Source organism: Crocuta crocuta, unplaced genomic scaffold, assembly GCF_008692635.1.
Source record: "Crocuta crocuta isolate KB4526 unplaced genomic scaffold, BGI_CrCroc_1.0 scaffold772, whole genome shotgun sequence".
Classification (NCBI taxonomy): Eukaryota; Metazoa; Chordata; class Mammalia; order Carnivora; family Hyaenidae; genus Crocuta; species Crocuta crocuta.
In genome coordinates this window covers 654,219-680,783 of record NW_027528830.1, presented here as the reverse complement: position 1 = coordinate 680,783, position 26,565 = coordinate 654,219, and the positions used below count along the sequence as shown (strand labels likewise).

At 37.7% G+C, this 26,565-nt stretch overlaps 1 protein-coding gene across 1 annotated transcript in view; it reads left to right on the top strand.

The window, feature by feature from the left end:
- Nucleotides 1-26,565, top strand: part of SLC35F1 (solute carrier family 35 member F1) — a 177,322-nt gene that overhangs the window by 16,105 nt on the left and 134,652 nt on the right. The window contains exon 4 of the mRNA XM_077755982.1: nucleotides 7,840-8,015. Coding sequence (XP_077612108.1) covers nucleotides 7,840-8,015 — 176 coding nt within the window. The remainder of the gene's footprint in view (nucleotides 1-7,839; nucleotides 8,016-26,565) is intronic.

Below are 26,565 nucleotides of genomic sequence, written 5' to 3'. Positions count from 1 at the left end.
TAACTTTATACCTCCTTTATACCTTGAAGGAAATAAAGATTAGAACAGAAATAAATGAAATGAAGACCAAAAAGGCAATAGAGAAAATCAATGAAACTAAGAACTTGTTCTTTGAGAATACAAAATTGACAAACCTTAAGTTATACTCATGAAGAAAAAAAGACAGAGAACTTAAATAAAATTAGACACAAAAGAGTTTTTACAGCTGATACCACAGAAATACAAAGGATCATAAGAGATAGCTGTGAATAATTACATGCCAACAAATTTGACAGACTAGAAAATTGGATAAATTCCTAGAAACATACAACCTACTAAGATTGAATCATGATGAAATAGAAAATCTAGGCAGACCAATTACTAGTAAGGACATTGAATCAGTAATCAAAAACCTCCCAACAAACTAAAGTCCAGAACCAGATGGTGTCACTGGTAAATTCAATCAAGCATTCAAAGAAGAATTTAACCAATCCCTGCTCAAGCTCTTCCAGAAAATAGAAGAAGAGGGAACTCTTCCAAAGTCATTTTATGAGGCCAGTATTACCCTCATACCAAACCAGACAAGGACATCAAAAGAAAAAAAAATTATAGGCCAATATCTCAGATGAACATAGATGCAGAAATCCTCAACAAAATGTTAGCAAACCAAATTCAACAATACATCCAAAGGATTATACACCATGATCAAGTGGGATTTATTCCAGAAATGCAGGGAGGGCTCAACATCTGCTAATCAGTCAGTGTGATATACCACATTAACACAATGACAGAGAAAACTCATATGATTATCTTAATAGACACAGAAAAAGCATTAGACAAAATTCAGCACTCTTTTATGATAAAACCCTCAACAAAGTGGCTGTAGAGAAAATATACCTCAGCGTAATAAAAGCCATATGTGGCAAGCCTATAGTTAACATCATACTCAACAGTGGAAAGCTAAAAGCCTATCCCCAAGTTGAAGAACAAGATAAGGATGCTTACTCTCGATGCTTTCATTAAACTCTCATCACTTTTATTTTATTATTGGAAGTCCTGGCTAGAGTAATTACACAAGAAAAAGAAATAAAGGAAAAGAAGTAAAATTTTCACTATTTGCAGATGACATGATATTATATATAGAAAACACTTAAAACTACATCAGAAACTGTTACAACTAATAAATGAATTCAGTAATGTTTCAGGCTACAAAATCAATACACAAGAATATGTTGCATTTCTTTATACTAACAGTAAACTATCAGAAAGGAATTTTTTTAAATCCCATTTACAATGACATCAAAAACAATAAAATACCTAGAATAAATTTAACTAAGGAGGTGGAAGACCTCTACTGAGAAGTATAAAATATTAATAAAATTGAAGAAGGCACAAATAAGGAAAGATTATTTTGTGCTCATAGTTTGAAAGAATCAGTGCTGTTAAGATGTTCATACTATCCAAGCCAATATACAGATTCAGTGCATTCCCTATCAAAATTTCAATGACATTTTTCAAAGAAATAAAACAAATAATTCTAAAATTTGTATGGAGCCACAAAAAAAAAAATAAAAACAAAACCAATAACTAAAGCAATCTTGAGAAAGAACAAAGCTGGATGCGCCAGGAATTTGAAATTCATGATTTCAAATTTTGTTACAAAGCTATAGTGATTAATACAGTATAGTGTTGGCATAAAAGCAGACACGGATCAGTTGAACAGAATAGAAAGTCCAGAAATAAACCAACACGTATATAGTCAGTTAATTTACAATAAAAGAGACAAGAATATACAGTGGGGAAAGACTGGACAACCACATGCAAAAGAATGAAACTTGAACACCATCTTATACCATACACAAAAATTAACTCAAAATCCATTAAAGAATTGAACATAAGACCTAAAACTCCTAGAGGAAAACACAGGCAGAAAGCTTCTTTTTTTTTTTTTTAATATTTTTATTTATTTCTAGGAGAGAGAGAGAGAGACAGCGTGAGCAGGGGAGGGTCAGAGAGAGAGGGAGATACAGACTCTGAAATAGGCTCCAGGCTCTGAGCTCACAGTCAGCACAGAGCCCAACGCGGGGCTCGAACCCACGAACCGCAAGGTCATGACCTAAGTGAAAGTCGGATGCTTAACCAACTAAGCCACCCAGGCACCCCCGGAAAGCTTCTTGACAAAGATTTTGGTAATGGTTTTTTCAATCTGACTCCAAAAGCAGAAGCAGTAAAAACAAAAAGAAGTGAGACTACATCATACCAAAAAGCTTCTGCACAGCAAAGAAAATATAAACAGAATGAAAAACAACCTACAAAATGGGAGAAAATATTTGCAAATCATATATCTGATAAGGGGCTAATATCCAAAATGTATAAAGAACTCATAAAACTCAATGGCAAAAATATAAACAATCCAATTTTAAACTGTCTTTTCCAAAGACATAAAGATGCCCTACAGGTGCATGAAAAGATGTTCAGCATCGTTAATTATCAAGGAAATGCAAATAAAAACTGCAATGAGGTGTCACCTCACACCTGTTAGAATGGTTATTATTTAAAAAAGACAAGAAATAAGTGTTGGCAAAGACGTGGAGAAAAGGAAATCCATGTACACTATTAGTTGGAATGTAAATTGCTGTAGCCATTATAGAAAAGAGTATGGAAGTTTTCCAGAAAAAATAAAAATAGAACTACCATATGATCCAGTGATTCCACTTTTAGATATTTATCTGGAGAAAACAAAAATACTAACTAGCAAATATTTCTGTATCTCCATGTTCATGTTCCTATTCATTGCAGTGTTATTTACAATAGCTAAGATATGGAAACAACCATAATGCATCAATGAATGGGTGGATACAAAAATTGTGGTGTGTATATTGTGATGTGTGCCATATTATTTAGCCATAAAAAAGAATGAATTCTTGCCATTTGTGACAACATAGACGGATTTTAAGGGCATTATGCTAAATGAAATAAGTCAAACAGAGAAAGACAAACACTGCATGATCTCTCTTATATGTGGAATTTTTTTTCTATTAAAAAAACAAGCACATAGATAAATAGAACAGATTGGTCATTGTCAGAGCTGTGGGGATTAGAGGTTGGGAAAAATAGGTGAAAAGGGGTCAAAAAGTAGCAAGAAAATAGACAAGTTGAGAGTGAGAGACCTTTGCATGTACCTATAATCACATTTTTCCCATCTTTTAGAACAAAAGACCCCCATTTTCATTTTTTACCAGGGCCTTTATATCTGGCATTTATTAGATAATAATTCTTTTTGAGATGATTCTTATTAATTTGATTTATAGTATACGTGTGTGTATCTATAAGACATCTAAATATCTACATATTTGTTTCTATTATTTATAAAGTATAAATTAGTAGAAATATATAATGTGAATGTATAATGATATATGCCAGTGGATAGGTACAAAATATTTAAACAGGTTTCTAAACATTTTGGTCATCCAGTTATTCTGTATTAAGAGGCTACTGTTTCAGTTCCTTTGTATTTAAAATGTCATTAATTCAAATGCTAATGTAATCAATACTGAATTTTTTTAAAACTATAAAAAGTAGATTAATACCGGCCAAGTAGATTCATTGCACCATAAGGTTTCAGAATGTGCCCTGTGACAGCACATTTCTATAAGAAGTAAATACAGAAAGTAGTACTAGTCTTATAAGGTTATTATGAGGATTAAATAAGGTAGTATATATGAAGCCAATGCTCAGGACTTGGCACAGTCTGAGAACTTATTAAATATGAATTATTATTGTTATTTCATCATAACCGGCTTCATTTTGTACTAAGTTATTTAGGAACTCAGCTCCAAAGTCTTGGTTAGTAGCTCGCCAATGACAAGGACTATGTATCATTCATCTTTGCATATAGAGTACATGTAGAAGGCTGTTTTATAGTATATTGGTATATACATCAGAAGGACTAAAATTTGATTCCTTACATAAGTAATCAGTTATTTTTGGTGGCTTGATTTTGTTTAGGAAAGGCACTGGATATTGCCAAAGTTTTGAATACCATGATATAATTTAAGTAGCTGTAGGAATTACCATGTTGTGGCTGTCTTTAACTTTCTTTTCCCGAGGAGGCATGCTTCATATCCAGTATTCTCTAGTGGACACACTCAGCACTGGGAGCAATCCATTAGTTGTAACCCGCCCCTCCCCATTTCTCTTCCACTTAAGGATGTAAGTTATTATGCAAGTAATGAAGAGTGACCCAATGAGAGGATAATCATTAATCTAAATGAAATTTTAAATCATTTTATACATTATTATTTTAACTCTAATAATAATTATTGTGTTTGTTGGTGACTAGATCAAACTTCTTCAAAGAATTCTTTGATTCTTCAAAGTCACCACTTTTATGTCTTAGGACTTCCTGTCCACTTAGTCACAGCTAACTATTCCCTCTGTGAAATTCTCTGTTCCCTTTCCATAATACCAGTATTTCTCTGCTACTCTCTGCTGTGCCAAAACTGGTCTTTCAAAGGCTAGCAGTGACTACAAACATCTACCAGTACACATTCTCTCTGTCCTCTAAGCAACATTCAGTATTACAACTACCTCCTCCATGAAAGTCTCTGCTCCCTTGGTTTCCTTGATAACAAGAACTATCCAAGTCTTCCCCTTAACCTTCTAACCACTTTTGACTCCAGTGATGTGCCTCTCCTTTTCCCTTACCCCTAATCTGGGGATTCCCCAAGGTTTTTCCTAGACCTCTTACTCTCTCTCCCATTCTCTCTTCCTTAGCAATATCCGTTTCTAGTACTTTAGCCACCCATCACTTTTAGGCGTATGACTTCTGCATAATTATCTCCTGGTTGACCTCCTTATCCAACTCTTATCTCTCGTTTCAAATATTGCTGGGCCATTTGGAAGCTCATCTGACAGCTCAAATTCAATATACCAAAGATTTTTGTTATCTTTCTACTAAAACCAACTCCTTATGATTTTTGTTAGTGGGTATCACACATCTCTTAGGTTGGCTTAGAAACTTTTGAATTATTTCTGGACTTCTCTTTACCTCTGCCTTTCTTTTCTGTCATGCTTTCACTCAGCAAAACTGTTCAGTGTTGCCTAATCCCATCTCTGCCCTGTCTTTGAATCCCTTCATTTTCTACTTCCTCTGAATGGTATTGCCCAGTTATAGATACAGTAAAGAACATTACATAGACTTCACTCTCTGGCAGAGGGAAAAGGGGAGTAGAATCAGTAATTATAATACAGGATATAGAAATAAAGGAGAAGCAACCCAGGGAAGAGAGGACAGCTAAGACTTATTAAAGGGGATAACATATGAGCCAAATCTTAAAAGATGAATATGAGTCAGACTGATAATGGCAGGAGGAACATTCTGGAAATAATAACACATGCAAAGGAATGGCAGCAAAGAAGACCATGACTCATCGTTGAGGTGTAAGTAGCTCTGTATGTAGGACTGGAGCTCTGGCTTCATGGGGAATTGAAAGCAGAAAGTAAAGCTCCAGAGGTATTAAGAGTGGAGAGAAGGCATGCAGGGCCTTCTTTTCAGTTACCCTATGCTCCATAATGAACTACCACAAATATTATACCCTAAAACAACAGCCATTGATTATTTCTCACAATTCTTCAATTGGGCAGCACTCTCTAGGGACAGCTCATCTCTGCTCCATGTGGCACAGGCTGGCACAGCTCCACGGGGGCAGGAGGATCCAGGAGCCTCACTTACATGTCCGGTGCTTCAGCTGGTGTGGCATTGGCTGGCTGGGTTTCTCTTTTTCTTTACACACGGTCCCACAGTATTCAGTAGCCTAGGTTCTTTACATGTAAGCTGTATCTGCAGAGAGCAAAAAGTGGAAGCTGCAGTGTTTCTTATGGATTGGCCCAGAAATCACATGACATCCTTACCCCTATGTTCCATTGATCAAAGTAAGTCATAAGAGGAGCTCAGCTTCTAGAAAAGGAGAAATAGATCCCGCCTCCCTTTGGGAGGAAAAGCATGAATGCAGAGGGATGGGAGGAAATGTTGGCAGCTATATTTGAGATCATGTATCACAAGCCTTATAGATCACTGCGTTTTATAGGGTACCATTGTAGGATTGTAAGCAGCAGACTGACATGGTAGACATATACATTTAAAAATATCTCTTAGAGGGGTGCCTGGGTGGCTTAGTCAGTTAAGCGTCCGACTTTCGCTTAGGTCATGACCTTGCGGTTCATGGGTTCGAGCCCTGTGTTGGGCTCTGTGCTGACTGCCAGCTCAGAGCCTGGAGCCTGTTTCAGTCTGTGACTCTCTCTCTCTTTGACCCTCCCCTGCTCACGCTGTCTCTCTCTCTCTCTCCTAGAAATAAATAAAACATTTTAAAAAATATATCTCTTTGATTCCTTTATAAAGATTGAATTCAAGGGTCAAGGCCAGTACCTGAAAAAGGGCAACCAAGGAGAAACCTCTACCAGGATGTTACAGGTTAACTTCAGGAAAGCCTTTTCTAATGGGCCCTGATGCCTTGCTACAATTTTCCTTCTCATTGAAACAAATGGAATGACCAAAATGTGATAAATGCCCTTTTCTTTTTCCTTTTTAATTTTTTAAAATATTTATTCTTTTATTTTATTAATTTAGAGAGAGAGAAGGAGGGAGGACAGAGGGAGAGAGAATCTCAAGCAGGCTCCACTCTCAGCATTGAGCCTGAGGCGGGGCTCAATCCCATGACCCTGGGATCATGACCTGAGTTGAAATCAAGAGTCGGATCCTTAACCGACAGAGCCACTCTGGTACCTCAGTTTTTTTCTTTTTTTAAGCAAGACACCACTAAGGTATCTATCTGTCCAGGACTCTGTGCCCCTTCCAGAAACATGGATTCACATCTGCCACAGGGGAGGAATATGTAACATCGCAAATCCTCTGACTAATGTTTTTATGTTTAGAAATAATATTCTTGTTTATTTTACATTGCTGTTTCTATAAATAAACCAGGAAAGTCAGATGAGACTTTAGGGAAGGCAGAAGAGTGCTTTGTACTTCCAGGAGCCTTTCCTGTGTCAGATCATGCAAGTTTATGTGATCATAAAGCTCATATGGGTACTTTATTTCTGTGCAAAGTGAACCCCTTGACTCTTGTCTCTAGTCCTTACTACAGTGGTGTACAATGCCTATTCAAAAGCCACAGAAAATATGTACAGGATTTGAAATGTTTTATTATATCACCTCAGTAACTAAATTTGTCTCATGAATAACTTTTTAACAGGCAAGCAGTAGTAACTTGTGTAGAGGAGGGTGGAGACCAATGCTTATTGGTCTTTGCTAGAGCAAAGTTAAGATCCACAATCTGGGAATGGCGAGGAGTTTGTACAGCCCCTTCCCCTAAGTGGTCCTGGATCCAAGATTTCAGTGTATACACAAAAGACTCTCTTTATTGGTATGAGGACTTGAGGATAAGGTTACAGTATGGTGCCTCTTTGTCAGCGTGCAAATGTTCTGTCGGGTTTCTGAACACTCAGTGAGTGCTATGGTGGGCATCAGGCATGATGTTAATTTCCTCCACAGGCTCCGGAGAGCTGAGAGCCGTGGCTAGAAGCCAGGATCACCTGGAGAGATTTGGTCTCAAATCCCAGCTTTGCTACTTCCTCGTTATGTGACAGTGAGCAAATTCCTTAACTCCTCTTTGCTTTTTTTCTCCCTCTGTGAAACCTCACTAATCATTGCACCTTGCTCGTAGGGTTGCTGTGATGGATGAAAAGAAATACCACCTATTGCACGTAGCCTAGTGAATGGCACAAGTACTCAGTAAATTTTAACCATTATTGTTTTAATTGACTTCCTGCTGATCTTCGCTGTTTCTCTTTACTTTTCAGGGAGATGCTAATCTCTGTGGCTCTGGGCCAGGTGTTATCCCTTCTTATTTGTGGAATTGGCTTGACCAGCAAGTACTTGTCAGAAGATTTCCATGCCAATACACCCGTCTTCCAGAGTTTCCTCAATTACATCCTTCTCTTCTTGGTCTATACCACCACACTAGCTGTCAGACAAGGTAAGCATGCAAAACCCATATGTAGCTTGGAATAACTCGGTTTCTTTTTTACAAACATCTAGAAGAACGATGAGCCATGACTAAATTAACTTTTTTCCACTTACATAATCATAAGACAATTCAAAAACTCAAATCTCACTTTCCTATTTTGCGATAATAAAGCAAACAAAATGAACGAATAAATCACAAAGAAGCATAAATTGTGTGCATTCAGCAGGAAGTAGGAAACGCATGTATAGGCAAAATGTACAATTGCTCACTGTTTGAATTTCTGTTAACATTCCTTATACCCCTCGGCGAATCTAAATAGAGTGATTCCCTGGGCCCCAGAAAGGCCTGATGCAGCTGTCCTCACTGATGCTAGTCCTCAGAAATCCAAGGGAATTACGGACAATTGTATATTGTCTGGGAAAGTGTCACAAGAAAGATAAAAATAGTAAACACAAACAACTCTAGTAATAATAAAAGGGAAAATAAAAAAAGAGAAAATAATAAAAGAAAGGAAAGAAAACGTCCACAAATGGTCAGGTGAGATGTTCTGTCTAAACTTCAAAAAGCAAGTCCTCCACGAATCAATGCAACAAAAACTTTCCTGTTTTGGCAATTGCAGTTGAAATCTTTGGGGTGTATCTCTGGGGAGTGTAATTCAGTTCCTTATGATTATACCATTGAATCTGGCGTAAACACTCTTTTTATTTAATTTGGCCCAGAAATAGTTAACACTTCACACCCAGAAGCTGTTGACTGTGAAATATGCATTGAAAACTAACCATAAATAGGTTTGAAGACAATTTTATACCTTAATAATAAATAAGGATACAGGAATAACTATTTTCATCAATGCTAATAGTCATGCTTTTTTGAAACTTTTATAAGAACTATAGTAGTATTTCATTTTTACTCTTATTTAAATGGCCATCCAGCGTCATATTGCTTAATTATAACGATGTAGCCAATCCTAGATTTTATTGAGACTGAATCCCAGTTTAACTTTGGATTTGTTTAAACTATTAGAAATCATTTTATTATCAAAAAATTGCATTATCAATGTTTGATTTTTTTAAATTTAATATTAGTGGGCATAATTAATCTAAGAATAAAATTTCAACTAAAACCTCAGGATACAAAAGCTATAGACATTGAGTCTGACTTACATTTCCTCAAGGTGATCTGGAAGCTAACAGTTTGAACACTATGAATGCAAACAAGACAACTCACAAAACTCACAGGGAAGTGGTGAATTTATCTTCTGGAGATTTTTAGAAGTAAAATACTCTAGACTATGAGATGGTGAACTGTTATTAGTCTTTGAGTTCTTGACCACCTTACTTGCCAGGAATCCAGAGATTTAACAAAAACCTGCATGAGGAAAAAAGTAAAATCAAACCACCCTAAGAAACAGGGAGAAAATTTCACTGTCTTGGGTAGAGACAGGAAAGCTTAGAAAACTAAATGTAGCAAAAGACCTAAAGTGTATAATAACAGTACCTTCTGTCAAGACTCCATAATGTGTCAGACACTCTGTATGTAAGTTATCTCTTTTATTTCTTCAATCCAAAGAAACAGGTATTATTATCCAAAATTTTATAAATAAGGAAATGGTACTTCTGTGTCCAGAACCTGCTCCAGGCTGTAGAACTAGGAGCTGTAAAGCTCACCCTCGTCCAGGTCACGTGCCTCACTGGACTCCCTGGAACCCCATGTGGGGCCTTAGAAAGGCTGGAGGAGGAAAGGATACTTTTGAACAAACAGAGGGTTTTTGCTTGAATTTCAAAACCCTGAAGAAGAAACTGGCACTGGTGCAACGTCTATTGAGGCACAACAGCAAAGTAAAGAGAATGTGGTCCCAGCTTCAGGCAGGGAGGGCAGACGGGGGTGGGGAGTGGGGGTTGGGTGGGAAGAGAGACAATTGGCGAGAGGCCAAGGGCTAGGACAAGGAATTTGGAGCCTCTTTGGAAAGTAGACTGAAGAGAACCTGAGGGAATTTTGTTTATCCCAGTCAGTGATGGCCAGAATCAATGCCTAAGGTGCCCTATTTGGAGATTTCTGCCAGTGCCTCAGACTATCACTAAGTTCACTGACATGGCTTTATTTGAGTGTTTACTCACAATGTTTGTTTTAATCTTCATCTTTAGAAGTTTTAATAGGCTAGCATTAAGCTAACATCTGGAAATCAACATAGTAATTTCATTAATTTTGTATAGACTGATTCAGTTCTATGTTCTAGAGACATAATCATCTCTTTCCTTGTGCACCTCGAGATTTGAGAGGGAATGAACAACAGAGCAAAGAGGCTCAAAGGATGGAAAGTCTGGTGTGTGCAAGGGAGCTGCTCTCACAACCACAATTTCTTCTCCTTTCTTGGTGCTTTCTGACCACTCCTCTCAGAAGGCTGCAGATTAGGACTGAGCAAAATGACTGTCTTTCCAATTCTCCAGCACAGACGTCACCTAACCCTGCCAGGCCACCATTTAATTTGACACATCTTAGGCCACATAATTGCAAGAAGTTAGTCTCGGGAATGTATTTTTTTTTAATATATAATTTTTCTTTTTTTGAGAGAGAGCATAAGTAAGGGAGGGACAGAGAGAGAAGAGGACAGAGGATCTGACGTGGGCTCTGTGCTGAGAGGCTGACAGCAGCAAGCCAGGACTCCAACTCATGAACTGTGAGATCATGACCTGAGCTGAAGTCAGACACTCAGCCAGCTGAGCTACCCAGGTTTCCCATCGGGAATGTATTTTTAAAGAAATTTTTCTTTATCATTTTAACCGTACAACTTCTAAAAAGTTATGACTGTCTCCTGTGAATACAATGTGATAAATGCAAGAAACCCTTCAAGAGTCTTCAGGTTGGTATTATGGCAAAAGCCTTATGGAACATTGACTTCAAAGTTAAACTGAGTTCTCTTTATCAGATGCTCCCTGAAGCAGTGACCAAAAACTCTGAAGCAACAAGTTCCAGTAGAAATTCCAATATAACTCTAGTTCAGGCTGGAGTTTTGAACTTGTCCCTGGTTATTAATTGGTTCCTATAAAAATGTGACTCCATCCTTAAAAACTTTGTGTCTTATTGATCAAGTTTTATGTCTAGCCCTTTCCTTGTATGGTAGTAGGTTTTTATTAGAAATAGTTTTAAATTCAAAAAGTTTTTGCTGTTTATAACAAAGAGCCTCAGTAATACCACTTTATATATTTTTTAAAAAAGTACTTCAAACAAGTAGTTCCAGTGACACAGCAGCAAGTTTGAGAATTAGCTATTACTTCTGTAGGTTAACAGTAACCACTTTACAGAAGTTATTCAGGCAATTAAAATGTCCTCATTGAATTGATGCTTGAAATCCACACTCATGCTGTACATACCTAGTAAGGCTTCAGGAATTATAAAAACAAAACAAAGCAAAACAAAAAAAACAAAAAAACACTCAGTTCTCTTCCTTTATTCTCACACTTATCATCACAATTAACACACTTTGTCACTGGATGTGTGGTGTTTTTTCATACCAAGCAATTCTGTGACATCAGCTGGGTGTCCTACAGTCAATTTCTCTTCTGACATTGTCTACCTGGAGATAGGAAGTCAGATCCCATAAGTTAGGAGCTCAGCCTCACATGACTGCCCCTCTCACTTCGCAAGTCTGGGTTGTAACCTCTGCTTCTGACTAATGGACTGTAAATCAGACGTTCCTACAACTTCCTTCTTGGGTTTGATTAATTTACTAAAGTGGCTTGCAGGACTCAGGAAAACATTTTACATACTGTTTATCAGTATATATCAGTATATAAGGAAAACATTTTACGTACTATTTATCAGTATATATCAGTATATCAGTAAATGAAAGAATATGCTAAATGATACAGATGAACATCGAGATGAAAGAGAGGAGTTGGGCAAAGTACATGAGAGGGGGCACGGAGCTTCCATACTTTTCTGGGTATGCCACTCTTTCCGCATCATCATGCATTTGTCAACCCTGAAGCTCTCTGAATCCTCTACTTTAGAGATGCTTATGGACATCATTATGTAGGCACGATTGATCATTAACTCCTTTTCCAGCCCCTCTCACCTCTCTGGAGAATGGAGAGATGGGGCCTAAAATTCCAAACTTCTAATCATGGCTGGGACTTTGTGGTAACCAGTCCCTAATCTGGAGCCCACCAAGAGTCCCTCATTAGAACAAAAGACATTGCTATCACCCTGGAAACTCCAAGGGATTTAGGAACTCCGTGTCAGGAACCAGGGTCAAATACCAAATATTAGAACAAAAGATGCCCCTAAGTACTCTTATTAGGAAATTACAAGGGTTTTAGGAGCTCTGTGCCAGGAACTGAGGGCAGAGACCAATATATATTTTCTATTGTCTCACAGGAATATAACTAGAAAAGTATAATAAAGCACCCCAAAACTTGCAGATTGGCCTGAGAAATTCTCAAAAGAAGACTCTTCCTCATGTCTACGTTTTTTCTTAAAATTCCATGCAATGCTAGCTAAAATCAGGAAGCAGAGAAACACAAAAAGCAAAGACTATGAACAAGAAGAAAGAACAGGATGGGGTCTAACTGAAGCCCAACCATTCTCACAGTTATGTTCTAGAAGCGAGAAGTGTGACAGGCTTTTTAAAACAAAGATGAAGACAGGATATCAAGAAAAAAATATGTTATTAGACTTTCTGCCCATAAAGTTCTCTTACCAATTATTATAAGAATCCTGCTGCTTCCCAGAAGTACTTTCAGCAGCTCTTGAATAATAGGTACCCATGGTTCCTCTTTTGACAATGTTTAATATCTGAGTGAATATAAACCAGTTTTTAAAACAGTCAATAATTTCCTTCTTTTCTTCTTCTGCCAGTTTTCCTCAATTCCTGTCTCTCTAATGCCTCTTTCTTTTTTCATTTACAGTTTACTCTATGATTGGGTAGGAAAGAATTATGGGGCAAAGGCAAGATGCTGAGGGGGAAAAACACTTTTAATCCTTGTGTCCCTCCTCAAGGCATGGGTATCAGTAATGCAAACACAAATAGAAGCATCTGCTTCATTTCATGTACAAACCCTGGAAAGAAAAGAAAATGTGGCCACCATAGATCATCATTAGATATATTTCTGGTGACTTGTTTTATAAATTCTGCGTTTTCATTGAAAGATATTTTTATAAGCTCTTCCAGTTTTGAATAAAAGACAAGCTTCTAGCTAAAAGCAGTATGATGGGTTGTGCATGTGTTTTGCTTTTCAGAAAATTCTTGAAACATGGACATTAAAGTATCTATTGAATCATTTATATGTTTTTTTGTGTTAGTGTGAAAAAGAGACAATTCTCTAATAGTACTGACAGAGCATTCATAAAAACATCACCATGTGTAATCCCTTTGATTTTTTCTAAAGAGAGAATACTGAAAAGTAAACACATGCCATACTTTTTATGAAAAACATATTCATTTTGAACATTAAATTCTGGAAGACAGAAATCCTAGTTCAAATTTCAGTTCTAAGTGGGGAGGCTGAAAAAATGAACTCTGTTCAGGTATTTCAAGCACTTGTTCTCTCCCTGTCCGCCCTACCCACCATCTCCGTTTTCCTACCCAGGGCACTCAAGGAGGGCAAGAGAGATGAAAGAAATACATAAAAATGACAGCTTTGTCTACACACAACAGCTAGGTGCAATTCATGGCCCAATGGTCCAGTCCCATAGCCCTCAGCACTTTAAATGAATACGCTTCTCGGAATTTGTGCCAAAAAAGCATTTGTTTTTTTGGTGATGGCTGGGAGAAACATTAATCAGTAAGTAATTGTTACCTCTTCCCACACCAGACAGGCTTCAGATTTGTTCTTTGCAGAAACGCTGCACTTCTTACATACAGTTACATAGGCTAAATTCTCAATTACCCATGTTGCAGGATTTTAAATATCTGTAATTAGAGGAAATGTAGGACTTCTTACAAAATCATATAAACCTCTCAGAGAGCCACAATCGTGTCTTGGAAACAGGTATCAGGCATTTCACAGTCTATCATATCCTAGAGTCACCTAAGGATCTCCTGGCCCTTATTCTGTGAATACTGCTGTGCCTCTGTCAGTCTTTGCCCCCTGCCTTTGTTGAGATGCTCTTTGACCCAAACCATAGGAGATCAACAGCATGAGCCACAGCAGGGAAAAGAGTTAAAGCAGGATCCAGGATTTTCCTCAAAGCAAAAGCCCAAGTTATGCTCACACATACCTCAATTTCCAATTCTCTGGATAACCTTTACTTAGTCACCGAGGAGAAGGACTTTGGGTTGGACTTTGGGTCACTGAGGAGAAGGAGTGGGTTGGCAGTGTAAATTCTGAATCATATCTCCCTTGGAAGTTGTGGGAACAAATACTACTGTCACTTACCTATGACTGGTGAGGTAATTAATTCATTGGAGCCTCTTAAAATTTCTCCCATGTGGGAAATTACCTGGCAAACCTCCATTCCTTTTCCTTAATGGGTTGCATTTATTTTTACTCAAGTATGGAAAGTTCTAGTCCCCATACTATCAAAAGGCTGTACGTTAAGAATTGAGGTGCTCAGATGAATCTTTGGTAGATGGGAATTATGAATATGTTGTTGGGGAAGAGAGAAGAAAAGGTGGGAAGAGGGGAGGGAGGGAAGAAGAAGACGGGAATATACACAAACCATGGTGGGAAATTATTAGAGAAAATCACAAGAGAAAACTAGAATCTGGTTCTAGCAAGAGCAACTGAAACTCTCACAGACTGCTGCTGCAAATGCGAAATGATATCACCACTTTGGAAAAGAGCTTGGCAGTTTCTTGTAAGGTTGAATATACACTTAAATATGACCCATCAATCACACTCTCCTAAGACAAATGAGAACATGATGTGTACACAGAGAATGATACACAAATGTCCATTGCAGCTTTGTCCATAATGGCCCAAAACTGTGAACAACCCAAACGCTCATCAGCTTGTGAAAGGATAAACAAATTGTGGTAAAGTCATACAATGGAGTACCACTCAGCCATGAAAAGGAATGATCTGATCCATTGCATGGACCAACACATGCAATGATATGGATTAGCTTAAAAACATTATGATAAATTCAAGAGAGCAGACATGAAAGCTTCTGTACTGTGTAATTATATCCTGGGTAATAATGTGATATTCTGGAAAAGGCCAAACTATAAAGTGAGGAAATAGATATGTGGTTGCCAGAGCCTCAGAGTGGGAGAGGAGACTGACTGCAAAGGGGCACAAGCGAACTTTCAGGGGAGTGTTCTGTAGATCTTGATTATTGTAGAGATTACAGGACGGTATACATTTGTTAAAACTCTTCAGGCTGCACACTTAAAAGAAATGGATTTTATCACAGGTAAATTTGACTTTAATACACCTGACCAAAGGCCAAACAAAATGAATGAAAAAGAATTAATTGACTGTCTACTGTCCCTCCATGGTTACCATGATAAAATAATGTCTCATTAGGACCAGAGTTTCCAGTAGGGAAACTATAGCATGGAATATTAGTAGTTCACCATTAAAACTTCTCACTTCAGATGGCATGCTTTTAGACTATAAGAATGAGCATAGTTTCCAAAAGAAAAGGAAAAAAACCTACTCAAAGGACCTTGCTCTTGTGACATGAACTGTTATTTATCAAGTTCATAGTCCATTAAACAATGCAAAAATACACACACTCCATACATATGCAGTGCTTACAGGGTGAATCTGCACCAAATCAAGTTCTTCCACAGTCTTAATCAGAGTACCCAACAGGGCATGTCCTGTTTGTGCTAAAGTGGATGAATCTCAAATAGAGTGATACCTTGCACAGAACTTTCAGTATCACTTAAATGACTTTTAGATTAAAGGAAAATGACATGAATATGCAACACTGTCTTCTCTTCTTAATGAATCATCTTATAAATGTACACACATGCACACACACACTTTATCCATCAAACCCTCCGTCATTCCCATGCCAAATACTTCATTTAAGGGATGTGCTTCTGATTCATTCATTCCAGACAGCACATAAGCTTGGAGGGAGGGATTGTCTCCCTGTCTTATCTGGAGTCCACGTTGACTGTTAATTCTGGAAATCTTTAGGCAGTCACCTATCCATGCTGAGAGCTGGCATAGAGCACCACTCATTCCTGGCACGAAGCTCCAGTGTTCATGTGGGAGATTGAAGGGTGGTTACAAGATGATAACTGTATTGCCTGAAGGAGATAAGTCCCCTTCTGCCAAAGTAGTGCTTTGTATGTAATTAGTGTAAAAATTCAGAGGAATAGAGTTTATCCTTACAATCATCTTTCTCATTAAAAAAGAATCATAATGGAAGAACAAAGCAGTCCCTGCAGTGAGTTGAATTGCTTTCCCTAAGTTTTCATTAAATCAAAGACTCAGCAGTTAGCCATCTTGCAGACAGTACTGCAGCGTGCTACATGAGATTTGCAGGGAGGAAAAATGAAACGAACATTTTTTTTCCTTCGCAGGACTAGAATTGCATTGTGGTTACTTTAGATCAAAATTCCTATCTATGCATTTTTTGAGTATCTGGTTTCATTGGCTTCCATTTCTGAGATTTTTGAGGACCAGAAAGAAGATCATGTAACTCACTACATTTAAATGTGGTATTTGCAAATGGTGGGGTCTGATTGACAATTGGAGTGACTGTGTCCCTTCAGTAACTTACATGAGAAGAAACATAAAGGAAATGACTTGAAGATTAAAGAAAAGGGGATCAAAATTTATGTTTCTGATCATTTTTACGATTTGACACTTTATGAAGTAGCATGAATATTACTTTCTTTTACCTTGAACTAATTGGTCATGCCTAAGAAAATGTCCATCTGTAAGGAATTATTACTTAAGTCCACTAAATTAAAATATAATTTTAAACAATTAGGGCCTAGACTTTTTCTGTTTCTCAGTTCAAACCAAATGTAAGAGTCACTGCATCATCCTGTTAAGTTTCCATAACTTTTCTGTGTTGTTTTTCTTAATTTTATATGTCAGGGTAATAATCGTAACCACCTGATGGGCTTCCTGTGGACTAAATGAGGTGATGTATGGAAAATTTCTAGCATAGGGTCAGGCTTATAGAAGCATTGAATACATATACGCTGCCATCATTGACATTATATTGACTTAAAAAATATTTATTCTTCTCCCTAGCAAGTTGGATTTTACACACATAACCCTTAATTTGGATAAATTCCATCATGAGGACCCTGAAATTCATTAGCCATATTCCAGCAGTTGTGTTCTTCTTAATTTTTCACTGGATGTCACAGTAGGCACTGGTATGATTCATAGAAGATCAAAAAGAAGAGACATTTTAGATGTTTCTTCACCACTGCAGTGACCAATGTGAGTAAGGGGACTTACTGATAGAATTATTATACTGGTGCGGGGCGCCTGGGTGGCTTAGTCGGTTAAGCGTCCGACTTTCGCTTAGGTCATGATCTCGCGGTTCGTGGGTTCGAGCCCTGCTCCAGACTCTGTGCTGACTGCCAGCTCAGAGCCTGGAGCCTATTTCAGAGTCTGTGTCTCCCTCTCTCTCTGACCCTCCCCTGCTCCCCCGGCTCACGCTGTCTCTCTCTCTCTCCTAGAAATAAATAAAAATATTTAAAAAAAAAAAGAATTATTATACTGGTGCATGACTCATTCTGAAATGCACTAGCCCAAGTTCCTCTCCCCCAGGGTGTAGAGTGGGGGTCTTTTTCTGGAGAGAGTCAAGGCGCGGGCAACAGTGAGCATCCAGAATCTGTCCAATGGGAACCACCTTTCTACTTTCTGGCATAACTGCACCTGAACTATGAGAGATCATAAAGGGGAAGGGTTGCCAAAGGAAGAATTGAAAGAACAACTCCCTAGATCCGTGCTTGTCCCTAGAAATGAATGAGTACCTTTCTCTAGAGCTTTGATTTTGACCATGAAATCTCAAAGCAAAATTATTTCCCACGCTTTCTTTTCTTCTCATTCATGTATAGGTTTCCTCTCTCTTCTCCCATTTCCTCTCTTCTCCCAGCTTTTTCCTTCTCCCATAATCATAACTGATACACAAATGGGAGGAAATGGGAAGAAAAACATTCCTATTCACTTTACTAAGATAAAACTGTCACTACAAATATAGATATTACAGAGGAGATCCAGATTCATTTTAAGGCATGCCTGCAAATTACAACTCCACGTTACTATTCTTTGCTCAAGGAAAGGCTTGGAAGGACAAGGACACCAATTAAGATCAGCATGTTGTAAACTAAGTTTGATTACCTTTTTCCTGAATGTTTCTCTTCCACAACACACGCAGCAGCATACATCTGTGAACTGCAACCAACTGAATATGCATATGGAAAGCAAAGCAGAGCCAAAGCAGCTGGGAAGATCACATTCCTATTTGGCCTGCTGACCAAGGCATTTGCCAGCTGGAGAAGTTGAGGACAAAGAAATGTGGTTTTGACCAAAGCCAGGAAGGGATGGTATTTCTGTCCAAGATAATTTCCAGCAAGGAATCCATCCGTGAGCAGTGACCATAGGTGCTTTAGAAGACCTATCATTACAATAGTAGGGATTCTTCAGATGCATTCCCAGAGGGAGAGTTGGATCACTGTTTAGAATCAGAATCCCAAATCTCCATCAGTTGTTTGGAATACGCAATAAGCAGCACGTCCCTTTTAAGGATATTTTGGTGGTAGCCATAGTATGAAATCTATAAGCAGAGATTAGCCTTACTAATGAACTACCGCACAGTCAAGAATTGTCCTCCGATGAGCTCATTAAAGAAAACTTGCCTCCATTTTTTAACAGGGTCAGAACATTTGTCCTAGTTTAAAGTTGAAAAATAAAATCAGGGTGGGGAGAGGAAAAAATAAAAATAATCCAAGATGAAAAAGAGCTGCTGAAAGCCCCCAGAGAGCACAAAGCTTTGGGGGCTATAGAGCCAGTGAAATGGCCACCAGTATGTCATCTTCTAGCTGAGAAGAGGGGAAGGCCATGCTGTCAAGATCATGGAGCCCTCATTCACCCATCTTTCAGCAGGAAAAGCATGCCACAGACAAACTCAATGGACTGCTGGGGTCTCACCAAATTCAAAGCATCTGGTTCTGTACCTACAAGCACATTTCAACTTTTGGCTTAGTGGATGTCATTCACTGAGGTCGAAATTTCCAGCTGTGCTGTGTTAAACTCAGGGCCATTATAGCACAGCTTTAAGCAAGCTATTGATTTTAAACTTTTGTCAGACTAAAAGAAACTAAGTTAGATCATTCAGAAGCAAACAAAGAACTCAACTTCTAAAAATAAAGTTAAGAAACTTGGTAACTTCTTTCTAACAGAGAAATGTGTGGGCAGATCTTATGTAAGTGGCATAAATGTGGAAGTCTCTGCACTGTTAAAAATTTTAAGTTATTTACTATATGGAAACTTAGTAAATCTCAACTCTTGGTTCCTGTTGTTTTGGCATCAGATATGCTGAGTAACTTGAATACCTAACAGGAAAGTGTGTTCCTATACTCTGAGTGTCTCTTGATGAAAGGAGTCAGCCCCATATCCACAAGCGAAGGACGCAACTGCTCCCCAGCCCACTGAGTTTTAGAGTTTTAGTTCTGCCCATGTTTATTTCATACAGAACCTTCTAGAAGGCTCTGAACTGATTACATCTTGCTCATATGTCTCTTATATCAATTTAATTTCTTGTAGCTTCCTCAGTTACATATTTCTTCCTTCATGTATTCATTCATCTATTACTTCATTCATTTATTCAGCAAATGCTTTTGGAGGGACTTGTTCTGTTAGGCACTGTACTGTCAGATGGGAAGGATACCGAGGTGAGTAACGATGAACTCCCTTCTCCCGTTCCTTCTAAGCTCACAGGCAAGACAAGAGAGTGACTAGTAATGAGTCCCTGTAGTTGCAAGAGGCCAGACCTGAGGGTCTCACTTTCCCTCATCTCCATCAAATCTCCATTGTAAAAGGATTTACTTCTGCTTTGTCATCTATTTTCATGACTGTTTTCTCCATCCAGCCACCAGTCCTCCCCTTCCCAATTATTCACAGCAGAAGAATTCATTACAAGCAGTTACAATCAATACATTGCTGGGTCGTGGCCTTCTGTTGGCCCGTGCACACACCCTGTGTTCTAGGATCCTGACTTTGCACTAAAAGAGCTACAGTTGTTCCTCTAGTCCTTGCACACACACCCACACACACTATCACCCCAGGAGAATAAGACACAGATACCATCCATGTTCCTTATTAGACTTAGCCATGGTGACTTCTTGACTGCTAAACTTCTTTGAGCTAGGACAGTTGGCTAATTTCATAATTATTAGTGACTTCCAAGACTCTCAAAGATCTCCTATCCTCTTATAGATTGCAGGTCTCCATTAATGTCCCTGGCCTAAGTGACCCCTTTCTTTAATGGCAAACAGTCCTTTACTTTTCTTTACTTTTTTGGCTTTATCCCTTTAAGAAGTCCCTTACCCTTCTGGTCATTTGGGGATGTACTTTAACACTTGCTGGTGTGTGAACTTAAGCTCTTCCCAAGTTTCAACAATGCCCATAAAATGTTAGAAACCTCAATAATTTAATGTTATAAAGTGAAACACAGTAGCACAGTAAAGAATATCAAAGTTCACAAGCTTTATCTCAGTACCTGACTGAGGAGAAGGGCTCCCAACAACTCATTGGGACCATGAGCAGCTGTGGAGCAACAGGAAGGAAAAACAAAGTGTCAACTTCTTGCTTTTGACCATTTTCTCATTTTCTTACTGTACAGCACGCTCCATTCAGCAAATACCGCATTTCATTCAGGGTAGGTCACCATTTGACAGTATTCTGAAGGAGTAAATTAATGGTGCCTTTAATAACTAGCCTCACAATATATACAATTTCTAATAGTCCCAATTTGTTTGCAGAAAGTAGCACAGATAAATATCCAACTAAATGAAGCAATTATTATGATTCTTTTGAAGAAATCATTTTTGCCTCCTACTAATCTTGTACCAAAATTCCTGATGGGATCTATTTATTCATGGTGTCACCTGAAAACCAGGAAAGGGTATCTCCCTCTAGCGAGTATATCTCCAGCCATGAGTATTCCCTGTGTATCTATGCAGCTCCCATGATTAAAGTTTAAACACACCTAACAAACTACCTTAGAAAACTCCCATCATCTCTGGAGTTAAAGTTACATTTGGTTGTGAGATACATTGACTGATACAAAGTTGTCTTCAGTTAAATTTCACAAATTATTTATTGAGCCCAGTGTGTACCAGACACTATGTGAGACCCTTTCTGATGGCCTCTTTCTGTACCCATTTGCTCTAGAGTGGCCAAGCTATCACCTCTTGCCCGGACTGCTCTGACCACTCTTGAGCCGTACTCTTATGTCTGACACCTGCCACAACTTCATCACTACACTCTTTTAAAACTTGAATTGCTCTAAGCTAAAGTGCATTGGTCAGTCTTTGGATAACTACATAAATCCTTCTTTACTTTTGATTTATATTGAATTTAAGATTTTAAAAAAATAGGGGAAGGAATTAGTTAATAAAAAGTCATTTTTCCCCATACCCATTGAAATCAACACATACGGGGGCGCCCAGGTGGCTCAGTTGGTTAAGCGTCCCACTTTGGCTCAGGTCATGATCTCACAGTTTGTGGGTTCGAGCCCTGCGTCGGGCTCTGTGCTGACAGCTAGCTCAGAGCCTGGAGCCTGTTTCGGATTCTGTGTCTCCCTCTCTCTCTGACCCTCCCCTGCTCACCCTGTCTCTCTCCCTCTCTCAGAAATAAATAAAACATTAAAAAATTTTTGAAATCAGCACATACTTCCCAGCTCCATTCATTGAACCAAAATAAGGTCTTTTAATAAGGTTCGAGAAGCTCAAAATCAAGATACTAGAACGTTGTTGTTATTCTTACTTTCTAATTAGCCTGTCTACTTGAAGAAAAGAGGCCAAAGATGTAATATTGTAATTTTTGTCTCCTGAGCAGGATGTCTTCTAATGTGCAAGCTAAGTTTCCTTGGATTTCAGAGTGGGGACATTGATCCAAGTGTAAAAAAATAAAATAAAATAAACTTAATATTTTAGGTACTGGTTTTATAAAAAATAACTTTGGTAGACACTGTACTCTGTATACAGCATTATTGCTAAACTCAAAGAATTCCATTCGCCCCTTAATATGGAACTTCCAGTTAAAATAATTCAATTTAGTTGAGTTAACATACATTGAAAGAGCTCTTTAATAATAAATCTTCTGATCAAAAATCTTTGTTGGACTGCTTCTGGTGGATGTCTGCTTTATAAAAACTGCTAAATACTAGGAGGAAACCATGAAAAGCCAAGAGACTCTTAGACAGAGGTGACAATGTTATAATTACTTTAAAATTTATATTAATACTTTAAGTTACCCAAATAATACATGAATAGATATATTACATTAGGTAAATATAAACATTGCAAATACAGACATAAATATGTTTTTAAAAAGAGACCCACCCATCAAATAAATCCTCTCTTCTTCAAAGGAAATCTTTGTTAAAATTTTATTATTCATTTTCATGGCATTTTTCTATGCATATGCATTCAAATATACAGTTATAATGCATTTTAGTGTAAATGCTATGAACTATATGTGTTGTTCTGAAAGTTGCTTTTTTCGCTTAATAATATATCCTGAAAAGTTTCCCCTATCCATACATGTACATTTACCTTACGGTTTTAAGTTGCTATAATAGTACTGATGTGTAATTAGCAGTCGTATAGATTATTGCCAATTTTATTTTATTTATTTATTTTTTTAAATGTTTTATTTATTATTTCTGAGAGAGAGATAGAGACAGCAGGGAAGGGTCAGAGAGAGAGGGAGACACAGAATCTGAAGCAGTCTCCAGGCTCTGAGCTGTCAGCACAGAGCGCGACACAGGGCTCGAACCCATGAACCGTGAGATCATGACCTGAGCCGAAGTCGGATGCTTAACCGACTGAGCCACCCAGGCACCCCATTATTATTGCCAATTTTAAATTATTTCTTCTATTGTATAAGTAACATCTTTGTAAATATATTTTAAATGCCTGTGAGAGTATTTTGTAGCTTAGATTGCTAAAAATTTAAATGCTGAGGAGTGCCTGAGTGACTCAGTCAGTTAAGCATCTGACTTCGGCTCAGGTCATGACCTAACAGTCTGTGAGTTCAAGCCCCGTGTTGCGTTCTATGCTGACAGCTCAGAGCCTGGAGCCTGCTTCAGATTCTGTGTCTCCCTCTCTCTCTGCCCCTCCCCTTCTTGCACTATGTCTCTGCCTCTCCAAAATAAATAAACATTTAAAAATTTTAGAAAAAATAAAAAAATAAAAATAAAACTTTAAATGCTCAGCAAAGGGCATCTTAAATATTGATAAATATCACTAAACCTCTCCTCTCCAGAAATTATTACCAGTTCAAAAGCCTACTAACAGTATTTGAGAGCTTATTTCCTTACTTATTTACCAATGCTGGATATTATCAGTAATATATTTTTCTAGGTTGACAAAAGGTAAAAAATATCTCATTGTTTTAAATTTCATTTCCTTAATTACCAGTGAAATGAGCATCCTTTTGTGAGTTTATTGGCAAGAAGAAATAGCATTTGAATCCTAAAATAAAAACATGAAATGATAATGATTGCTTGCATAGTCTATTCTTGGTGTAAGACTAACTCCTGGTGCACTCTTTTCCTTCTTCCTTTCACCCAGTCTCTTGTTTTCATCTCCTTGTGAGTTAGCGCAAAGAAAGGAAAACAAATGAGCCCTGTGATACATTGCTCTGGAAGAATGCCACTGCTAGAGCCTTGGAGTAATAACACAGAAATTTATATCATCCATAAACCTTTTATAGTAGTGTAATTAGTAGGGCTATTAATACTACCTAAGCCTAGTTTTCTTTATTGCTGTAAACACAACTTGTGATCATTTAAATGACATCAGTATTAATCCTTTGGGGCACCATGTAAACCAAAGCACATGAGTCAGTTTAGCTAGGGTTTAATCAGAATCTCCATTCAAAAAAAAAAAAAAAAGATTCTTTTTGCTTAGAAATCAGAGGGATAACCTTTGGTCATTTAGGCAAAATCCAACATTTGGATTTTAGATTCCAGGGGAGGTTTACTGCTGTAGATATGCCTGGAAAGAATTAATTGGAGAGAAATAGAGAAATTTGAGCCAGTATCATAGTAGGACTATGCCCATTAGCCAGATATATCCTGGCTATTTCTATGGCTCTGTTTTTTACATATGGTTTTCTTTACTCTTATGCATTTTTATTAATACTTAATCCAAAAAAATGAAGTGAGCTTAGTACATACACTTCATTCATATCTCCTTTTCAAAAAATAATGAAAGTGACATAGAAGTAGGTTCCAGGAATCCCAAATCAGTATAAATTAGCAATGCAGTTTAGATGACTGGTATGAGAATCAGGACAGTAACATTACACTGAAGGATGGCTTCTACTGTGATTATGTTTCTTCCTTGAGCAAGTCAGCTTAATATCTGTATGACTCAGATTTCCTGGCTGAATAAATGAAGATAAATATCCAATAAAAATTGTTTATTAACATATATTGATCATTTTATGTGCTCAGAGATGATGTCATTACAATGTTAATCTATTTGATATTTGAGAGACATATCCAATTTATGTGGCTCTTTTAAGGTCAGTTATTATACTTAAGCCCTCTGAAGAAAACTAATATATTTCAAGATGAGTTAGATTTTCTGAAACAGCAAGTGCAAAGTCAGTCCATTCAACTTGGATGATGACTGATAAAGGGAAGAGCACAATTAAATAAGGAAGAAAGAAATAGTGTACAGTGAGTTTGTTTGATTCTGTGAATACACTATACACCATTTAAAGTGCCACCGCAAAGGAGAAAAAGAAAGGAAATGAAAATATACAATATAGCTACAACATACTTAAAGCCTTACAACCATTATCTAGGCCATTTTATATATGAAGAAACTGAGGCTCAGAGAGATCAATTAACTTATCAAAAAAGTATATAGTGGCTTCTGTGTAGGATAAAACTAGACACAAAGACTGTCACCTTCACTCCAACAACAAAAACATAAAGCTAAGGAAGCAAAGAAATCCAAATATAAGAAATTCCAGAAGATTTGGTTTCTCTCATCCCTGGCAGAGATCTAGGAATCCACAAAAGAGAAGGAATCCACAAAGAAAGAGGTGAGAATAAAACAGCAAAACCTTAAGTTGTAATTCACTCATGTGAGCTGGTGTGGCAGACTATACTCTAAAGTACCCCAGCCACAGAGCAGTTTTTTACATTCCTACAAACTGTGTTCCATAACATAGGTCTTTGCCTAGTGTTGGGCATGTATACCAGAGACTTGGAGGTGCCACTGAAAAACTAAAAGAGATTCTCCTGATGTGTGTGGAAACTTCTCAAGTGCATGACAGCATATTTTAAGGATGGAAAAGGGCAGTACAGGAGATCAGAGAGAAATGAACTGGAGGTAGCCCATACTTTCAGCTGCCAAGGATTGGAGGCATGGCAAGAGAGTTGAAGGAAATACTTCTGAGACATTCCAGGCAGGGAGAGATTTCTATAGTGCAAAAAGCTTACTACAGGACAAGAGAACAAAGAGAATTCCCCAGAAACCCAATAGTAGTCAACTGAATTGTAGAATAATGGTATATTTTTCATGGTTCAGGTACCCAAGTTGGTACCTGGGGATAAAGTGCAAAGAGATCTCCAGAATCTCACCAGTTCTCAGACCTCAAGTCCTGGAGAAGGGTAAGTACTGATCCTCCTTTCAAATTATTTTAAGTCAGTAGTAAAGTAAGTCAAACTAAAGCTGTAAGAAATCTCAGTCCCAATGATCAGATTGATTTAGTCCCCCAGTCAAGCAGACTGACACAGAAAAAGGACATTCTGTTTTTGAAAATAAATATTTTTCGTTCAGTGTCTACTGCTATTTTATACAAAATAGCCAGGTACAATAAAAATTACTAAATAGGTGGAGAAGCAGGAAAATGTGACACATGGTCAAGAGAGAAAATAATCAATAAAAGCAGACCTAACAATACCATAGATGTTAGAATTATCAGATGAGAACTTAATAATAACTATGATCAAAATCTTAAGTTCCAGTGGAAGAGGCTGGCAACACTCATGAAGAAATGGGAAATTTCACCAAAGACCAGGAAACTTCTCTTAAAGTAGTCAAATAGGAAGGCTAGGGAAAAAAAGAAAAACAGTATCAAAAATGAAGAATGTAGGATTCAGCAGAAGAAACAGTCTGTGAATTTGAAGATAGGCCAGTACAAAGTGTTCAATTGAAGCACAGAAAAAAATGAGTGGGGAAAAAAAAGAGAAGAAGAACAGAATAGAATATCTGGGACAATAAATTATCCAGCAAGCATATTGCTGAACTTCCAGAACAAGAGGAAAGAAACAATGAGGCAGAATAAGTGTTTGAGGAGGTATGAGTGAAGAAGTTTAAAATTTTTTTGAAAGGCATCTAATAAATCCAGGAAGCTCAGGAAATCCCAAGCAAGATAAATGTAAAGAA